The sequence below is a fragment of the Phocoena phocoena genome, chromosome 1, assembly GCF_963924675.1.
Source record: "Phocoena phocoena chromosome 1, mPhoPho1.1, whole genome shotgun sequence".
In the NCBI taxonomy this organism is placed as follows: Eukaryota; Metazoa; Chordata; class Mammalia; order Artiodactyla; family Phocoenidae; genus Phocoena; species Phocoena phocoena.
This window is the reverse complement of record NC_089219.1, coordinates 127,638,697-127,659,754: the sequence shown is the minus strand read 5'-3', so window position 1 is coordinate 127,659,754 and position 21,058 is coordinate 127,638,697. Positions and strand designations below refer to the sequence as shown.

Sequence of the window (21,058 nt, the reverse complement as noted above, 5' to 3'; positions counted from 1 at the left end):
GGGAGAGAAAAAAACAAAGAAGAGGTTCCATGAATAAAGTCCCGGTTGATTTTTACCATGCAATACCTTCCCATGGAAGATATAGGCTAAGTATGGAATTCTTCCCAGAACAACAGAAAACATGCCATAATCCTTCCCTGGTGGGCCATGTTCCAGGGCTATTAAGCACAAAGACTATTAGAACAGGACCATGAGGTACTTCCAATAATCAAGCCACCGGAGATGCGATCCATGACTAACCCATGTGACAGCAAAATATGGATTATATTCCTTGTTGTAATTGTAATAAAAAAAGAAAAATCTCGTTAGACTTCGGCACAGATACAATGGCATCTTAAAAGAAGTTTTTTCAAAGTTCTTCAAAAGGCAAAAACTTCAACTGCTTTCATAATACTTTTTGGATATGGAAAGAAAACTCTCCATCTTCCCAAAAGTAGACCCTGCGACAAGGATTTAAGAAGCAAATAGTTTATCTGGGAGGTGCAAGGAATATCAGTGAGAGAGGGAGGAAGTAACAGAAGAAAAGCAACCTCTAACTGTGCTACTGAACCAGCTTCCTCTGTGGGAGCTCAGTCCTTAAGGGGCTCTAAGGACTGATGCAGGGCACACACCTCCCACCGGAGGGGTGAGAGAATTGTGGATTTGTACACTGGCTCCTGTCAGTCATTGATCATAAATGTTCCAGCACTTCTGGCGTGACTCCCGAAGTTCTAGAAAGAAACTTGTGAAACAGAAATGCAGATACTGAAAATTGGAAGTTGGCCGGAGTATATTTAATTGTAGGGTTCCAAGGAAATGGGCAGTACTGATATCATCGACTACAGCTAATAATAAACCTACCACTTATTAAGTGCTATTAGGGCTAGGAACTTATATAAGCACATTACCTACATTATTTCTAGTTATCATGACAATTCCACAATTAGGTATTATTATTTCTATTTCAGAGTTGAGGAAACCGTTTCAATGAGATTAAGTAATCTGTTAAAGTTCTCACAAGTAATAAATGGCTGAGTTTTTGAGCTTAAGAACTACAACTCTTCCAGACTGCTGTGGTATTTGATTCATTCATTTACTCATTCAAGAAGTCTTTATGGCGACTGTGTTCTAGACCCTGGCCTAAATACTGGGAATGGAGAGGTGAGACTTATTCTCTGCTCATAAGCAGCTCACAGTCTATTAAAAGAAGATAGACATGTAAATTTGAAAAATTACAAGAATTTTAAGTGCAATTATGGAAACGCATGACCAGGTGTGGGAGAAAGAAATCCTGTGGCGAGGAGTGGGACAATTTCACAGTTCTAGTTGGTTTCATTCACATAAAATACCACGAGATTGGTGCCCCATGGAAGACCAGGGTGCAAATCAGTAGAGGCAGAATCTTTTCTGGCTTCACCTCTTTTGTTTCTAATGTGTCCTTCATATTGCTATTAGAGTTATCATTTTAAATGCAAATATAATTGTATCAGGGCTTCGCTTTAGCTTTATATCATCCTCTGACTCTCCATCACCCACAGATTAAAATCAAAATGTATTACCATAGAACAAAGACTGTTCAAGAATTAGCACACTGTCCACCAAGTCAGCCACATCCTGTATCACTTGAATCTCATGCACTGGCCCTTCATCATTCCCAATCCTACCTGGGCTTAAGGCTCCCAAATATATTTGGTTATTTTCCCACCTACGTGTATTCACACTCAATGTTCTCTCTGCCTGCGATATTCTTCCCTTTTGTCCGCATGCCAAAGACATGCTTTTTAAGATTTAACTTTAATATCACCTTCTTTGTGAAATGTTGTAGTGGAAAGAACATAACTTTAAAGTCTAACAGAGTTGGATAAAAACACTGGCTCCATGACTTTAAAGGTTTGTCCTTGGATAGTTATTTAATTTCTCTGATTCCTTGTCCCCCAATCAAATGAAGATAATTATACCTACTCACACGTTGTTGTGAGACTTGGCTCAGAATGGCTGCTTAATGTTCATGTATTCTCTTTTCCCCCAGGCAGATTTAATCATTCCCTCCTCTGGTCTATCACTCATTCTTGAACATTCCTTTAGTGTAGGAATCATCTTACTCTATGATAATAGTATGATATGCACATCTGTCTTCTCTGCCCCCAGTCTGTAACAGCTTTAAGGAGAGAGGCCAGTGTATTATTTATGCCCAGCAAACCAAAACCAGTTCCAAGCGAATAACAGATGCTCGATAAATATTGGAGGGAAAAAAGTGAATTTTGCAAAGATGATAAGATATGGCTTCCATCCAAGAGGCCTTCACAGTCTAGTTGGGGAAGTTGGCCCACATACAACTCAATATGATACATGTCATGTTGCGATAAAAGCCATAAATATAAAGAAGGCCAGAGTCAGAGGGAGTGGTTCACACTGGCAAAGGGTAAGACTTCACGGAGGAAGAATAAAGTCACGGAGGGAGAATTCTGTCCTGGGAAATGTTCACAGCTCTAAAAGACATTAGAACGTAGTAGGATGGAAAAGGTGGAAGATAAAATAGTTTCAGCATATAAGAAAGTCATTTGCCCGTTGTTGTGATGGGGCCAAAATAGCTCTCAACCCAAAATTGTTCTTCCACATTTTTTTTTTTTAATTTCCAGCATTGCCCTGTCCAGGTTTCCTTATTTAAAATTCAGATCGCCATGGCAAAAATGGTACTTTCAGGAATTGTGGGTTATTGGCCTAAAATTATTTATTAGGCCACTGCAGGCCAAGCCTGGGGTGTAAAACATGGGGTTTTTGAAGGAGAGGAAGGGATTTAAGAGTAGAAACAGAGAACGTGTTTGGAGAACTATGGTGAGCAGCATGGGGGAAGAGGATGTGGGAAGGCAGACCTCCGAGTTCTGCTTTGGACTGCAGGACGGAGAGAGCAGAACTGAGTTTGTGCCTGTGGATCACTCTCATCTGAGCTCTGAGAGACTGCCACGCAGTAACATACGCATCCTCACGTATGCCTTCTCCTCACCTATCCTCGGGGGCACCACAGTGCCCAGGCAACTTTCCCCTTTTGTCAATGACATTTTTTTTTCTCCTGGGGAACACTTCTAGGTGAAGTCCCTAGTTCCCATGGGGAAAACTCTTGCACACTCTCTTCAGGCTGAAGGGACCTCTAGGACCCTCTCCCTCAACTCAACGAATGTCTCTCATAGCATAGGGTACTAGATACAGTTCCTACTCTCCACACCCTTTGAGTCTAGCTCTAGTCCCCATCAAGAGGGTTATTATTTGCAGAAAGAAACCCTTTAAGCCCAGACTGAACACAGATATGCAAACAATAACTCATTCGGGAAGACAAGACAGATTTGGCCCACAACCCCTCTTTATCAAAAGAGCAGCCTACTCGGGCTTCCCTGGTGGTGCAGTGGACACCGATGCAGGGGACACGGGTTCGTGCCCCGGTCCGGGAAGATCCCACATGCCACGGAGCGGCTGGGCCCGTGAGCCATGGCCGCTGAGCCTGAGCATCCGGAGCCTGTGCTCCGCAATGGGAGAGGCCACAACAGTGAGAGGCCCGCGTACCACAAAAAAAAAAAAAAAAAAAAAAGAGCAGCCTACCACTGGCAATATGGAAAATAATAAAATCTTGACTCTCAGCAAAGACAGCAAAGCACTGCTTGAAAAAGCATTTAGCCAGAAGACTCTTACTTATTTAAAATTTATTGTAGTGCTTAAAATCATGAACTCTGAATCTGCATATCTGTCTTCAAATCCTAGTTCAGCCACTTCCTAGCTGTGTGACATTCGGGAAACTACTTTAACCTCTGAGTCTCAGTTTCCTCATCTGCAAGATGAATAATGTTATCCACCTCAGTGAATTGTTGCGAGGATTAGACAGATTAGTTTATGTAACTACAAACACTAGTTGGCATGTAAGGGCTCAACTAGTATTAGTTATGATTATCATCATTATCATTCCTAATCACAGGTGGTATTATTTCTAGATGTCTGGCTTGTAGTTGATGTCTCATGGCATTCATATTAGAAACACATGTGATCTCTTTCCCCTGTCTTACATGCCCTTATCCTTCTTTACTTCATAGAAACACAAAATCATCTATTTGAATGTGCTCTTAATGCAGTTCCTATGGGCAAGGTCTTTGGTGTGTTCATTTCTCACTCCCATCCATGTCCATAATTGTGTGTATTTATAATACATTTCCTGAAGATTTAGATATTCCCAAAGTCTGGGGAGGAAAACTGAGATGGAGGACAGAGAGTTCATCTCTCCGGCCACCCTACAGCTCAAGCCGAAAGCTGGGGTGTGGACGAGGGAGGGTGCAAAGTCAAATGCTCCAGTGGACAATGTTTATAACATGGATCTGGAAGGGTGAGAAACATTGGGAGGAATGAGACCTCTAGCAAGGCATTTTCTGCCCTACTGAAAGGCATGCGCTTCAACTTTTAAAAATACTCTGCTGCCAAAAGAAACACAATTAGAAACTGATTCTGTTCTCATGCTGTCCATTTATAATTCTTTTTAGTATCAGCTCTGGTCTGAAACCTACAAGTTGTGTTTTTCAACAGTCTTCAGAGATGTGCCTCTAAGGAGGGGAATACTCCGGTTACCTGCACTCTGGCCTCGGTGAGGTTCACCCGGCGGGCGAGGTCTTCTCGCACAAAAGCATCCGGGTAGTGTGTCCGCTCAAAGACACGCTCCAAAGCCTGCAGCTGACTGCTGTTGAAGGTTGTCCTGTTCCTCCGCTGCTTTCTCTTTTTCTTTTCCTCTGAGTTCAGTTGATCATCTGGAATAGAAGAAATTGATGATAAGGAGCTAAAAAGTCGCGTTGGAGGTCCCGGTTTACACTTCTTTACTGTGTACCTACGGTGAGATTGTTTCCTTGGCTCACACGCTTATCAAAGTGCTATAGCCAAATGCCACTTTCAGTGTGCAAATGCAGGCATTGGTGCAATCAAGTTCACCTGCCAAGAGCACGCAGCAGTTCTGATGCTTGGTTTTTGCTTCTAAATCTGGGACCAGACCTGAACTGTCAGAGGGATATTTTTTGTATGCTGAAAAAAACATATTCTTTTGAAGCCTGTTTTGTCAAAGAGGGCTAAAGGAAAATTTAACTCCTCTCCATATTCTCTGGAGATGGGGGAAGGAAAGTAGATTGCTTTGTACCTCACTTGTCTTAGACAATATTAGAAGGATCTCTGTTTTACCATGCATTTTCCTGGAAACAGCAAGTAACTCGTAACTGTATTTGCTCAAGGCTCCATGCCGTTGCTGAGGCAGGCTTCAGGGGCCTCAGCCTAGATCAGAGCTAGTGCTATAACACCATCAAAAGCTGACACTGACCTGAGACTCACCCTCTAAGAACTCAAGAACAGCCCTGAAACATCTCTGAAACAGTTTCACTCCAAATTTGAGTTCTAAGGCTTTGAGCTCTTGGGAACCTTCGGAGAATCATTTCCCCATGTTTTCACCTATCAAGATTCCTCCTTGGTTTTCTCTGAGTGCCCCCAAAGGCACCCTGGCAAGCTGATCATCCAGGTTGCCCATGGCAGTCAGAGAGTAGTGTGCTCCTGTCCTGCCACCCTCCTTCAGCCCAGACAGGAATGATGGATGTGTGAAGCTGAGCGGAATACCAGTTGTGCTAACGCCACCATCGAGCCCTCACCCTGACGCCCAAGCCACTGCAGAGCCCGTGTAGCACTCAGAGATTTACAGCTCAAGCTGCTCAGGCCCAAGTCACATGCTTAGCCTGATGAACTGAACTCACACTTCCAATCACTTTCCCCACTCAGCTCAAAGAAAAATATGAGGAGTGAGAGTGAGGATGGAGAGAAAGAGGAGCATGGCCGCTAGCTCCACATTCAACAGAAAGTAGCTCTCAGCCATTCTTTCCAACATGTAAAGTCTCCTGATCCTCTCTGACTATAAACACACAAAATACTCAAAAAATTACTAACATGAATTCTAATGCCCCGAGGAGAGTGACCCACCCCTGAGCTATAGTAGTATTATTACAAATTGAGGGCATGTTCCAGATTTGGGTGGGGATTCAAAGTGCAACTTAAATCTAGGAGTTCCTAGCTCAGATCTCTCAGTGCCTAACTGAGGCCTCCAAGACTTTTTGATGAGAGACCCCTTCTTCATGAGTACTGCTTCAGCAGTGGTGCCCTTGGAGCTCAGAAGAGAGACTGCTCATCCGTCCCTGACAGTTAAAGCACCTAGATATAGTAAGTGCTTGTTGAATTTGTGTCCAGGGAAAATGTGAAACTTTTCCTGTCTGTAGAAAATTGTTTCTGTAGGAAAAAAAAAAAAAAAAAGCCGTATGATCTCAACCACATTCCCCCAGCTAAGAAGCTGCTGACACCCATTCTCTCAGCTTTACGGTTGTGTTCGGAGTTGACCACCTCTCTAGTTTCTTCCACTGTGGTACCTCAACAAGGAGCCCTGCTTTGAAGGCAGTTTTGTGACACTCTCAATAAGAAGGTCAGATCAGTGGCATCTTGAGAATGGAGCCAATTTAATTATCATGATTTCTGGGATCTGTCAACGCCTGGAATATTCCATCCAACAACCCTGATTTTACCACTATTTAGCTATTAGCAAAATTAGTTTATAATAATGTCAACACTAGAGTTCAAACACCTAGGATCATACATCTTTCAGCTGTTGCCTTGCGTTTGTATGCTCCTTCCTATTTGAATATTTGAAGGCACTCCTGTTGCTCCCATTCTCTTTCTAAATCTTTTTACAGTTCTATGTCTTGCACTTCAGGTCTCTCTCAGTCATTCAGGCCTTTTGACAGCACCACACCTGTATTTCATGCTCCTATTAAACAGAAGTCTGCCAAAAATATTTAGCTTCCATACCAACCCTAGACTGAGATCAATTAGACCCTAGGCTATTTTAATCATATAAAGGAAATCCCTTGTTAAGCCAATCCCATGATTTGCTTTCTTTCCTCAAAGAAAATGCTTTCTCAGGTATAACCACAAATTATAAATCCTTTACGCTGTTTGGTAAGCCCATTTCTTCTTGTACTGCCAAACTATGATAGAGAACAAGAATTTTTTATGTTTTGTTGTTAGTACTACAACCTGCTCCATAGCCTTTCTGTAGTTCTTTGAAATCTTCCCCTCTTCACTCAAATTCCACTGCCTGTCCACCATAAACCACCAACTCCCCTGACATGGGAGCAAGGGAAATGGAGAATTATAGTTTATGACAGAGAATAAATAGCTATGATGACCTGAAATGATTCCAGCAAAAGTTTCCCAGTGAATGTTCTTGTTGTTTTTAACAAATGAAAACACCAGTCCAGATCATGCTGAAGGTGAGAAAAGACACACAAATAACAGGGGTCCAAGGAGTGTATCTGGCAAACGTCCTTCAGAGCACAAGTATAACAGAAATAGACAGTGAGGAGGCAACAGAGACAGCTTGAGCGGCAGCCCTCCGGCTCGTCTGTCTTTGCTCACCAATCACCAACTATGAGCTCCCTGTTTTCCCCCAAGAACACAGAACAGGATCAGTACAATCTCATCAGCGGCATGAGAGAAAATGTGAACATCGTACGGGTTTACAAATGTGGGGTTTTTGAAACACCTGGGATAAGGACTGTTATCAGATTTTGAACTCTGGTTGAATACAGGGTAGAGAAAGTAGTGTATTTTTATCATTGCTGGAATATCATCTTTCTTGTAAAAACAGCTACTGTAAAGGTTGATTTTGAAAGATGCTGTCCAAGGATGCTGACAGCCAACTGGCCATCAGGACATAGCTAATTCTTTGGAATTCTGAAATGGGTAGGATTCACCAAACTGCAGGATAAGCACAGGGTACATGGATACATTTTTATCAAAATCATGTTTCAAATCCAAGGTGTTTACAGATTTTATGGATGATTATGTATGTTATGAATGATTGAGTAAATTGTAAGTATGCAGTTACTGCCACGCTTTCTAATAAAAATAAGAACAATGATCTTATTAGCAGGTTAATTTTCACTTGGATTCATGAGTCATAAAATATTGGTACCACATGAAACCAGAGAAATTATCTAATTCAACCCTTTTATTTTACAGATGAGGTAAATGAGGCTTAGAAGAATGAAGTGATTTGCCTCAAATCACAATACAAGCTGTGACTGAGCCAGAGCTAGAAGCCAGGACTTCTTTTTTTTTTTAATTTAAGGTATAGTTGATTTATAATGTTGTGTTAGTTTCAGGTGAACAGTGAAGTGATTCAGATATATATTTTATATATATATATATAAAATATATAAAAGAATATATATTTATTCTTTTTCAGATTCTTTTGCCTTATAGGTTATTACAAAATATTGAGTATAGTTCCCTGTGCTATACAGTAGGTCCTTGTTTGTTACCTATTTTATATATAGTAGTGTGGAAGCCAGGACTTCTAATTCCACTCTACTTTTAAGTGCCAATGACAATATACACCCTGTGCAGGAGAGGGGCAATGACTCACCACAGATATAAATAAAAAACCACTACCCCAGGAAAAAATTTTATGGGAAAGGTAGGTTTAACCAAACTAGCTGTATAAAGAGGGTCTCAGGAAGAGGGTCCATGTGTATCACAAGCTGTTATTCCTGCCAGAAGAGCCATTAAAAAAAATGCAACCATTCTCATCTAGGACAGCAACTTTGATCCAGATGTCCTTGGATTTCACTTTTCAAAGGCCTCTGTAAGTGCTTACTTCATCAATTAAGTGTGTGCAGGGTTACTTTAGCACAGTAGTAAACCCTCACCTTCCATCTTCTCCTCACACTCACAGTCATATTAGTACTTCCCTTTCTTTCATTTTAGGACACAGTTCAAAATCTCTGTCTCCTATGACACATCTTAATCCTACTTTCTCTATAAAACTTTGCTGATAATGCCAATCCATATTGATTTCTCCATATCTAAATTCCTAAACATATTTTAGTACATAATCAAATACTTTTTAAAAATTATGGTTCATTTCTCTTTATGTAAATGTTTTGTCACCTCGCTGCGCTCAAGTATTCCTATATAAAAGACATAAGGTCTTTTGATACATTAAATGACAATAAAATTTGAAAGAGTTATAGTAGTATTGTGGTATAGAAGTAGTCCCAGAAAATTAGAACCTTGGTGATTTACGTAAGGTTTTGGAGGGCTGAATAACTTCTGATTCCAATTATTATTTTTAACAGTGCATAGTAAATAATTAGGTTAACATTATCTTTTGTCCCTGGATAATTTTACCTGTGGAGGAAAAAAATCTTTTTACCATGTTTCTTTTTCAAACAGGTTCACCACCAGATTTAGAGAGATGGGAGAAAGCTGGGTGGGTCTGACTCTTCCGTAAATGAAGGAGCTGGTCCTTCTTTTTTAGTCCCTACAAGAAAAGCAGATCTAAGATAAATGAATGATTTCAACAAACAGGAACACCAGGGGGAAGAGCTGCTAAAGAGAATGGTGTTTCCTATGGAACAGGATGTTAGAATACTTATCAAGCACTTCTTTAGGAAAGAAAGCCATAAATTGTAGGGAGGAGACCCCTCAGGCTTTCAAGTAGAAGTTAAAGAGAACAATAGCTCTGTCCTTGGCTCTAGCTTGAAATTCACTCTGAACTTCACTCGTGGCTGCTTAAGTTGCACTGAAGGGAGGGTGGAGAAGACAGGGAGGAGCGCCATCCTCAAGCGTGAGGAGAACACAGCACACCGCTGTTCCTCCTCACTAAGGTTTGCACTCACTGCAGGCTCCAGTTAACTCCCAGAGGCCCTTACCCTCTCCTGCTCTGTACCTTGTGGGACACTTGAGATTCCAAACTCAGTCAGCCAAATGTAATTTAAAGGTACAGCAAAAACATATTTTAGGAATAAAATCTGAAGAAAAAAATGTGTTTCGTATGCCTGAGTCACATCAATTTGAGAAGAAATCTGATGCGAGAAGATAAAACGCCAGCTTCAGTAGCAGAAACCAACGATCACATCAAAGCTTGTCATCTGCCTTTTGGCTGAAAACATGGCAGGCAAGCGGATCTAAAGAGCAGCCTGTTGATCATTTTATGGGCATCGAAGAATGTTTTCAAAGGAACTTATATTGCACAACTACTTACTTTAATGGGATTTGTGTGGTTCAGCCCCTGTAACCTTTGGAAAATTGAAGGGAAGTATAATTGTAAAAGCCACTAAAAACTGTTTAGCTTTTACTGCAAGGCTTATGAAAAGCAGTGAAATACAGCTATGGCATTCATTTGAGTTTCTTTGGTTACACTAAGCTCCAGTTGTAATTAGGACAGATCCTTTTAATAAGTGCTCCGATAAATGGCACATAGGTCCTCACCGGGGTGAGTGCAGACTGACTTTAGCACATCCCACTGACCGAAGCCAAATTCAGCAGCACGTCTGCATCTTCTCTGCAGCATACCTGGTATCCTCCACTGCTGAATCCCAGCAACTGTCAAGAGTGACCAGGTTTCAGCCAATACAAATGCCCAGCTGTACAGCTCTTACTCACCTTAGGGTCATGGCTGCCAGAACCTGAACTTTGCGTGATGGTTTTTGATGAGTATATTTTTTCCTTTACTGTCAACTTGGCATAGACATGGTTTATTTTTGGTCAGGTATGAGTCTTAAACCTTAGAAAATAGCATTAAAACACATTAAACAGTTGGGGGAATATATGTTCTTTGGAGAATAAAATGCTCTAAAAAGTTTGAAATAATGTTATTTTGAATGGTTTTCACCCAAAAGATGGATCAATGGCTCTGTGTAAAGCTACAGTGGTCTCAAGCAGATACAGCTCAAAGTTGAGCTCTCTGAATATAACCAACTCTCATTTGAAATAGAAAATACTGGAGAATATGAGGTATCATAATACAGTCTGTACTGCTTTTCACTTCTTCATCTCACATATTTGCTTTCACCTCTGTAGGACCAATACATTTCCATACAGTCAAAAATATCAACACGATCCATATCATCTTATCTACTTTAACTCTCGTAAGACATTTTTCTGAAAGGATTCCTGACCAGAACCTTGAGGATATCCGATACAAAGCAAGCCCTCCAGTGCAGCCCTATATTGGAACCCTAGCTTTCTTCTGGGACTATATTGACAATTTTCCCCATGCTATCATTTTTCCATGTGACTCTGGGTCTATTTTAGACTATAACTTCAGAATACAAAGTTTACATGTGTATTTAATTGAAGCTCTTATCAATGCTCAGTGAATACAAATTAATAATCAGACATAAAATATTCATATATTGGAATTATTATCATAGGAGTTCAGTTACTGCACAAAATACCTTCTCTTCGATAAAGACATAAAATTCCAGCTTCAGATATGTAACCTACTCCCAATTCTGTACGGATGAATCACTTATTTACTCATTTTTCAATTCATTTCTGGATGTCGAAAATAGTGGAAAATGAGAATGTTTTACTCAGAGCCAACTACACTATAATCAGGAGGGAGTGCAGTGGAGTAGAGAGGAAAGTTCACTGGCTTGGCAATCAGAATGACCTGTGTTCTCCTATAGGCCCTGCTACTTTAGTAGCTGTGTGGCCTTGAGTAAGACACTTCACTTCTCTGAGCCTCAATTTTCAAAACAATAAAATGGAAGTCAGACTGCCTACTTCCTTGGGTCACTTGAAAATATAATGAACACAGAGCAGGCAGATAGTCTGGCACATAGCAGTTGTTTTGTAAGTGGTGGATTTTAACAGCTACCACTGCTGCTGCAATTTCTCCTTGGAGGTGGATTGTCAAAACCACTGCTGTTCTTCCTTTTTTCTTCTGCTTACTGTTTGTTCATATCTAACTATTCACTAAGATCTCTATCACCGCATAACTGGGGAGATAGAAAAACATTCAAATATGTTGATCTGGCTTAGTTAGGTTTGATGGAGGGCATAGTTGAGGTCTAGGGAGCATGAAAAATGAGTAAAAACTTTATAAATTAAAAAAGAACTGAAACATGACAATAGACCCAAAATTGCACATGGAAATCAGTGCAGTTTGGGTCACTTTTCTACTGCTAGTCAATTCCTGGCTTTCTAACAGGCAATCAATTTTCCTTTCTCAATTAAAATTTTGAAAAGAAACTTTCAGAAAGCAGGCAGATTCTAAGACTCAAAGACAGCAACCTTCTCCTTTAACAAGTAATCTCACTAGAAACAAGTTTAAAAAAAGAAAAAATACAGGAGAAAGGAAGAAGACAACCAAGGGCTAAACCCAGGCTATGAAAATTCAATGATTTCGCAGCCTGTTTGCCTCGGGTTGACTAATTTGGTTGCCACGTGTCTAAAAACACAAAAGTTGGGTCATACTACTCAATATTTATTCAGTGACTTTTTTTTTCTAAATGTCTGAGCATTTTGGTGAATTCCAAAGGGATAAAAAGAAACCAAGGAAAGCGAATTCTGGGAAAAGAGTGAGTTCTGATGGAGATTTTTTTTTTTTTTTAAACATCTTTATTGGGGTGTAATTGCTTTACAATGGTGTGATAGTTTCTGCTTTATAACAAAGTGAATCAGTTATACATATACATATGTTCCCATATGTCTTCCCTCTTGCGTCTCCCTCCCTCCCACTCTCCCTATCCCACCCCTCCAGGCTGTCACAAAGCACCGAGCTAAACTTGCAGTATTCCAGGTGTGTGGTCCCCTTGGAAGTGCCCTGTATTTCAGTAGGATTACAAACAAAGCTCTAGAGGAGTTATAAGCTCCTGTCTTCTTTGGGTAGCATTTTCCCTTTGTAGTAAGACTTGTTGTTATTTTGTAAAAGACACAACATCAGTCTTAACGTTAGCAGTGGAAATTGGTGTCTCCATGGGAGGCAACCGCTATAAGTCATTTTTTTTAATGATTCATTTTTCGGGTAATAAATTTTAATGTCCTCAAGAAAAATATGGTAAAAAATACATTTTTTATAAAAACAAACAAACAAACATAGCTGGCAGCAGATAGTAATGAAGGAGATGTACATGATTAATGAGTCAGCTCAGCTCTTGAAAGGACACTAGTGGTGGAACAAGGCTCTTTTACTTGGATAAAAAGACAATTATGAGGCTTGAACACTTGAGAATAGAAGCATGACTAGTCTTTCCTTATGCTTTTTCATCTCAAGTTCAAAGGACAGATGCCTATAGCAGAGAAAGCCACAGAGAACAGAGAATTAGCTTTTCATCACAATAAAGATGGAGCCAAGGATAACTCTGTTAACACTGTATAGAGTAAATGAAGAGGGCTAAAGAGGAGATTAAAGCCCCTCTCAGGTGTTACTCTGGCCTCTGACATCAAACTAATATAAAGACTAAAATATGCCAAAATGGTCAACATAAGAAGCCTGGTATCTTTAAACAATGTTTAAGTGAAAGGAAATTAAAATTCTCTTTCAAGAATTAGAAAAGCCAAAGTGTAAACGGTGGTTTAAAGCTTGACATATTCTGAGAAATGTATCACACTGTAACATCTCTGGATTTCAACGTTCTTATCTGTAAAGTGGGGTTGCTTTAAGACATAAACAATACACGTTTTTTAAAAATTATAACAATTAGGTATATACACATTTCCTTCTATTTTGCTTTAAATTCTGTTATGGAGCAATTGTGGAAATTGGCAATTAGGGTGTTAGATTGGCAATCAGGAGGTTCAGATCCTAATTCAGCAGGATTGCTGACCAAATATGTGATGTTTGGCCTTAGTGTTCTTACTGGAAAAATTATAGGTTGGACTAGGCAACTAAGATCTCTTTCAAATCCAGCACTGTGGGTTTTTCGGATTGTTTTTATATTTTCGGTATCTAGCCCAATAGAAAACTTTTAATAACTGTTTGCTTAAGGCAATGACTGAGTCATGTCCTTTGGTTTTTGTTGTTATGTGTTTGGTTTTGCTTTGTTTTGTTCTTGTCTATGTTTTGGAAAACCTTTGGCTAGATGACATATTGGATGAAGACTATTCTGTAATTACTCATGCCTGGAGGAAGCTGAAGTGATTGACCCATTCCTCTATGTCCAGAGTACTCTGCAGATATGTCTCCAAACTGAAATTTATGTGAATCTTTATTCTAAGAGAAATTAATTCACCTATAATCGCAGTCAAGAAAAAGAGGAAACCTGAGAGGTTTCTAAGAAACAGTTATTCTAACATTTAAATTTACTTAACAGAAATGAGAATAACTGCTATTTCTATTATTACTTCTACTAGCTTTGATCACCTAACTGTGGGTTGGGTGACAGTACACTTGCTGAAAACACTGTCTATGTCGACCACTTTAGACTAATCCCAAAACTGGTGCCACTAACAATGGTCACACTTATTCTTGACCTTCACATCCTGTCTCTATCACCTTATTCATTCATTTGAACAAATATTAAGTGTGCATCCACTACACACCAGGCAAGTAGGTGCTCTGAGAAATAGACAAATATTACATGTAGTCCACCTTCAAGGAACTTTATAATCGATCTGGGAAATGAAGCCATGAGCACTTGAAAAGTAAGGTAAAAACAGAGAAAAGAGATTCCAGTAGATGTGGTGGCCATCAGAGCCAGTAATGGGCGAGGGAGGAGGACAGAGACACCAAAGTGGGTGGCAAGTAAGAAGACACAGTCAGCATGAGCCTCCCTCTGTCACATGTGAAGTTCAGCATCCTTTTCTCAGCTGCATTATGACTTGTCATTCCATTCACCGCATTCTGGTTGTTCAGCTGATGATGGTGACAAATCATGCCTTCCTCATGTGTCATTCATACTCTTCTTTGACCTCGTCTGTCTTTGCCTAACCACACATACTAGGCCTTTCCCCTATCCACTGACTCTTTATATTGATGGCACCTTCTCCTCCTCCAAGTCTCAGTCAACCTCCATAGTTAACCTCCTCCTGTCAGCTCTCCATAGGGACCCTCTTTGATCACCAAGCAGAAGTAGCCTTCCTGTAACTATTCCCCTTCCAGAATCGGAATGAACCATCGGCTTTGCAACTTATGACAAACTAATAATTATGACGAATCATTATTGCTGTTGATTGGCTCACACACTAGAATATGAGTTTCGTGGGGGCAGGAACCTTTTCTGACTTGTTAACTGTAGTATCCCAGCCTCTAGCATTAGTGCCTGGCATACTTGAGGCTCTTTTCTTTGAATGACTAATGAATATGTTAACTGTGCTTGGTGAAAATGCCTATTCTGTACACCTGGTTGATTCACACTCAGCCACCAAACCTGACAGTCCTTTCAGGGATGAGTTCCTATAAAGTCTTGGCACAGAAACTTTCCTGTTATGAAGTGTTACTGCAATCTCTACAAGGCACATAAATTCCAGGAGCATGCGTTACCCAGGTCTTTCATGCACTTTCTTTGCACATGACTTTGCATCAGTAATTATCACCCCAGTTAGAAGAGAGCCTTGAGGCAGGTGAATAAGTGTGTAGAACAGAGCCCTATATATCTCAGTAACACTCATTAAATCTTTGACTTTGGTAATGATGACATATTATGGAATTATTGAACATTTTAGTTGTGACCTGATACAGTTATTTCTGTTCCAAAAATATACAGTTTTAGCTTTAGGTTGTATTCTCTTCTAGTTAGTTATTTCTGTGTTTTCTGTTCCTTTTCACCGGTAAAGGAGCTTGGGCAAAAGCATGACTAATTCATTTGCCAACATACAAGAACATTACTGTCTGTCAACCACACCTAAACCTTAATTATATGGCGATTTCCTCTCCAGGGATATGTGACTTTTAACCGGTAAGAAAGCTGATGCACTAAGGTCATATGAGAGAAAAAAGGTTTTGGGCGAAGCACTCAAAAATCCATGTGGGATAATCTTATTCCACTGAATCATGTCCCCTGCTGTTGAACAGCCCTAAAGAACTCCTTGTGAGTAGGTGATTCTGTCTGCCTAGAGTGGAAACCTATGAGTAATCTATGTGTCACTGTGAGTCATGTCATGGCCACCACTTCCAACTCCGCATCATCTGAAAGTTGGCGAGAAGACTTTATACTGCTCAGCTCATAACAGGAAGAAGCCAGGATGGAGGAAAGACCTAATAACAAGTTTTATTGATTAAAAAGAAGGTAACTAGAAAAGGAGAATAACCAAGGGTAAGAACAATGGCTTTTTAGTCACCACCTAAATCATTCTCTTCTTTGACACCTGTTCCCAATGTGCATCCATTGCCAATACAGCCATTCTTCCTTCCACATCCTTGCGTCTTTTTACAGATTTTCCCTACCTTTAGATTTTTTTCCAACCTTTAAGTTATTTTCAAGAAAGGACTCTGATAGCAATATGTTGAACCAAGAGGAAGGATAAACCAGGACAAACTAGTGTTTAATTCCACTACAAAACTAGTGCTTAATTCCACTACAAAACCATTCTTCAACTTTCATTTGCTGGCTTTCTTCTTATTTCTTCTCTATTCCTCTGCAATGTTGATAAAATGGCACAGGGTTTGACAATGTGGTTAGCTTACTGGGAAGGCAGCACCTTTAAAATAAAGCATCTTAGGAATAAACTGGAAGATTTTATGAACTCAGGTGACTCACAAAAAAGACATAATATGGATTAGGTGTATAGGTGGGAGAAGAGATTTTAGAAAATAAGATTTTATAAACATAATGTTTGCCATAAATTGGTTGAAGGAAGTGTGCATACGGTAACTGATCTGGGAAAAGTGAGACCATCCCAAGCTGCAGTTTTATACTTTTTTATCTAGCCAAAGAGGGAGTTACCTACAAGGAAATCAACTTCCTTCTTGCTCTCCAGTTGTGTTTTGCAGACCCCTGCTGGGCTCCTTCACTTTGTTCTGTTTGGTTGTTTTCATACTAAGGTTTTCCAGTAGTGGTCATACCTCCCTTGAGAGCATAGTTAAACTTCCTTCTTTACTACAGGTCTGTCAGTTTGGAAGTAAAGCTCCTTGGCTAGAGGATTATCATGATTTTCTTTCCTGGAGACTTCTAGTTTTAGCACCAGTCTCAGATCTTCCCAGAAGCCAAAAGGGCACTAACTTTCTTTGCCACTAAGCCTAGGTGGTCACCGAATGACATCAGTATAATTAACTTCTTGACTTGAGAGAGTCTAGTTTTATATCAAACTTTATCTCTAATTAGTCATAGCCCCAGATCAGATTTTCACGATAGTGATTTTATACCTTTCCCCAGCAATCCAATATTTATGTCTTTTCATAGAATTTTATTATAAAGACAACTTTATATAATTGGTGGGGGCAGGGGTGGGGGAGGTACTCCAGTGGATTAAAAGTCAGACAACCTGGGTTCTTGACCTGTCTGGTACTAAAAATCATGTGATCTTTTTCCCAGTCATGTAATCTTAAGCATGTAACTTTGCCAAGCTGGGTTTCCATTTCTGTTGTTATCAAATGTGGCATGTTATTAGATTTTTTAATATCTTTTCCTGATTTTAAATTATAAATTCTTCTTCAAATACTTGACCAATGAATAAACCTGTGCCCTCAAAGAGGTATATAGTAAAGAATAATATATTTACTTACTACTTATCTCCAATTTTGGAATCTGTGACTAACTAGATATTATATAACTCCACGGATACACATTTTTGCAGTCAAATCTGCAGTGTTCTTGATGTTTTAAATAACATTACTGATGACCTTTGTGGATATCAGGGTTATTTCAGCATTGCATAGATGCTTATTTTCTTTTAGATAAACTTTAAAGAAAATGTTCAGATTTAGCAAGTATTCAAACAGTTGAGAAGAGAGCAAAGATGAAAAACCATTTTATAAAGTTCTGGAATTTTAAAATAATCTGACATTTAGAGGTGGGGGACATATTTTTTATAAAAAGTCTGTGTGCATGTGCGTGGGTGTGTGTGTCTGCATGGGTGTGTGTGTCTGTGTGAGTGTGTGTGTGACAGCTCAGAGAATCCTGGGTTGAACTGCAACAGTGCTATAAACATGAGAACCAGAAGCAGATCCAACTGCCCACAGTGGAAAGGACCAACCTTTGGCATTGTGAAAGATTTTACTTGTTTGGGCTTTCTGTGTAGCCCACTAAAACTATTAAGACCTATCATCATTACCTAGTCTCATGTCAGCTATATCTGGTAACTCACATTGACATATTAGTTTCTAGGTAGGAGCTCCCCGACAATGGCTTATGTGATATCAGTGCCAGCTGGACTCAGCTGTAAACTAAAAAAAAATCTTAAATAGATATTTCAGATGTTTAAAATTTTAAATTTAAATAAACCAAGGCAGAGTGTGTAAGGTTCCAAGTAAGTCAATTGCCAAGTTGTGCTGGTTGGTACAACCAAGTGCTATATCAGTGGGGTCTTAAATTGTTGCATAATGCAGACATAGAGGAGGGGAAGTGGCACAAAAGGAGTAGGAGTGCATTAACGATGAATCACTAAGGATGCTCTTCCATTAGACTGTGAGTGTTTATACATTAACACTATCCCACTAGGACCCAAGTAATACGCAAGCCTTTGGAACCATTTGCAGTATATGTTTCAAAATCCAGACCAAAGCCGCTAGGTAGATTTTATGGGTCCCTCTAGAAAAGCAGTTTCTTGTCAGGGCTGGAAAAATAATGTTGCAAAGGATCCAGTAACAACAGAATTTAGGCCTGTTAGTTAGATTCCAAGTTGATGCCTCTTCCAAAAGGAGAGCATTCAGAAAAACAATTTACTTCCCAGGCTGAAAGAAAAACTCTGACATTTAGGATTAAGAAGAGTTTGGTGTATAGTCTATTATACACGGGGTGCAGATCTGTTGGGGCAAATCTGTCTACCATTTTATTTGTTTCAACAAAGACTATCACGATGGCGAGTTCCTCCAAGATCATCCCTTGTGGGAGCTCAGGACAGGAGACAGGAAGATGTATGTCCCTAGCTTTCCCAAGTCTAGCTTGCTTCTCAAGGTGCCTTTAAGAATATAGTACAGCTAAGAAGGCGAGTTTGCATACAGTCCTATACAATGACTCCAATGACCAATGGCCAATAAATCAATTACATCTTTGTACCCTACTTAACCTTTGGATATGACAAATATTTGGAGTGTGTTTTTTGTGGTCTCAAGCCAAAAGTTAACCACAGCCTAGAGATTTTTAAACCTCAGGAATAGAACTAGAAATCTGTGTCCCCCACTTTATTCTCAGTGCAGTTGGAGAGAACAGAATTCCATTAGAGAGAGACAATGTAATTGTATTCATAACTTCTGAGGGTTGAGAGGTTGCATTTTTATGATGCCTTTCTTCCAAAGATCATAAAACACCTCACATATGCTATTTCATTTATATTCCAAATGTGTTTACAGTATAAGAAAAGAGCACTTAATACAATTTTAAGGAAAAATATATTAATAATTTAACACAATTTAGCAAAACTAAGTAAAGTAACATTTACTTAATTTAGTGTACAAGAGAAACCAATGTTCAGTAACATTCAGAATTTAAAATGGTTAATGGGTGAGTTCATTGTTTTTATTTCTAATTAAAAATTTTATTTTACTTTTCCCAACTTCTCAAGATCATATGAGTTATTCTCTTTTCTTAACTCTAATTGCACTAATGCTTGATTCACACAATTTAGCACACTGTTATACACTGTTACATTGTCTTCTTTGTTTTCTATGTATTTTAGTCTCAATAGCTACTCAAAGGGAGAGACTGGTGTGTATTGGAAATGACACTAACTCAAGACAAGAGCCTTGAGTGCCCGACCTGTGTCTGCCCCTCACTGTCATTCAACAAACTCGCAGCCTTAACTATGCTCCAGTTTCTTTACTAACAAATGAAAAAAAATCTTAAAGGATTGTTGTGAGGTTCAAATAAGATTTTTTTTCTAAAAACTACTATGCATACAAATAAGACATTATTGTTGTAAACTCTGTGAAGGCAGACACAATATTTTGTAACCGCCTTACCTACTTTCCAGGATCTAATGCGATGTTGTGTTAATATGATTTCCCAAGTAAGTACTTAATTAATATTTCTTAATAACGAACAATTACTGAGTACTTACTATTTTCCAAGAATCACTGTTAAGTACTTTACATGGAATATTTTATATTTCATTACCTTAATAGGTCATGTTATTATTATGCTCGTGTTGCAAGTGAAGAAACCAAGGCTGAGAGGGATTGAGCAGCCTGACCAGGGGCACATAGCTGACACTTGACTCTTAGTAGTTTGGCTACAGAGCCCAAGTTCTGAAACTCTTTACTCTTGTTTGTCTTTCATAGAACCAGCATTCCTTCCTGAAAGAATGCAGAGGTTATAAAATGTCCTTCCTAAAACTATCAAAAAAATGAAAGAACTTTTAAGAAGTGCATAGGAATTTGTGAGCGTATGTTGGATATAATTTTAACTCAGAATTTGAAATAAATAAATACACCAACTTCTTGATATATATGATTGGGTTGCAATCATATGATTTGTATAAGAGGTGTTTCTTTCAGAGAAACACTTCTGAGCATTTGATTTGGCAAAACGTTAAACATTGAAGTTACAGCCTACAAGATGTTTCTATTCTTCTCCTGATCAACTAGTTACAAATTCTTCCCAGAATCATGGGAGCATAAATCCGATTATGCACAAGGCCAGTGGGAACAAGATAATTGCATAGATCTAGTACCCATCCGTTACACTCAGCATCATCAATCACTGAAGTGCCACGACCTCAGCTTTCTGGAATCCCCACGTTGTTTGAAATACTCTACTATTGCCATTTATGGAAGAACCATATTATACTGTCTTTGTCTTAAGTGCTATCAAAATAAAATTAAAAATTTAAGTGTTTATCCTTCAGAGGGTGCTCATGAGATAGAACGGAAAACATGAGAAAAAAACAGCAAAATTCAATATCATCTGATGTGAACGTAGATAAGCACCTCAATTTAAGGATCCGGTGAGCCCCACTAAGAAATTAAGTTGGGTAGTTCTCTTTTTAGTTCTTTTGTGATGGAAACTACATTTGTTAGCAGAAATGTGCCTCTGCTTTTCCCTCACACGCACCTCACACACAGGCCAACTCCACAGGGGGAGTCTGACAGATGAGCAACTCTTGAACAAAGCAAGCAAAGCATTTGGCCTGAGTAGAG

At 39.3% G+C, this 21,058-nt stretch overlaps 1 protein-coding gene across 2 annotated transcripts in view; it reads right to left on the bottom strand.

Moving 5' to 3' along the window:
• The window catches only part of PRRX1 (paired related homeobox 1), a 71,032-nt gene that overhangs the window by 9,938 nt on the left and 40,036 nt on the right, over positions 1-21,058 (bottom strand). For both annotated transcript variants that reach the window (XM_065890218.1, XM_065890209.1), the window contains exon 2: positions 4,585-4,760. In XM_065890218.1, the coding sequence (XP_065746290.1) occupies positions 4,585-4,760 (176 nt within the window). The remainder of the gene's footprint in view (positions 1-4,584; positions 4,761-21,058) is intronic.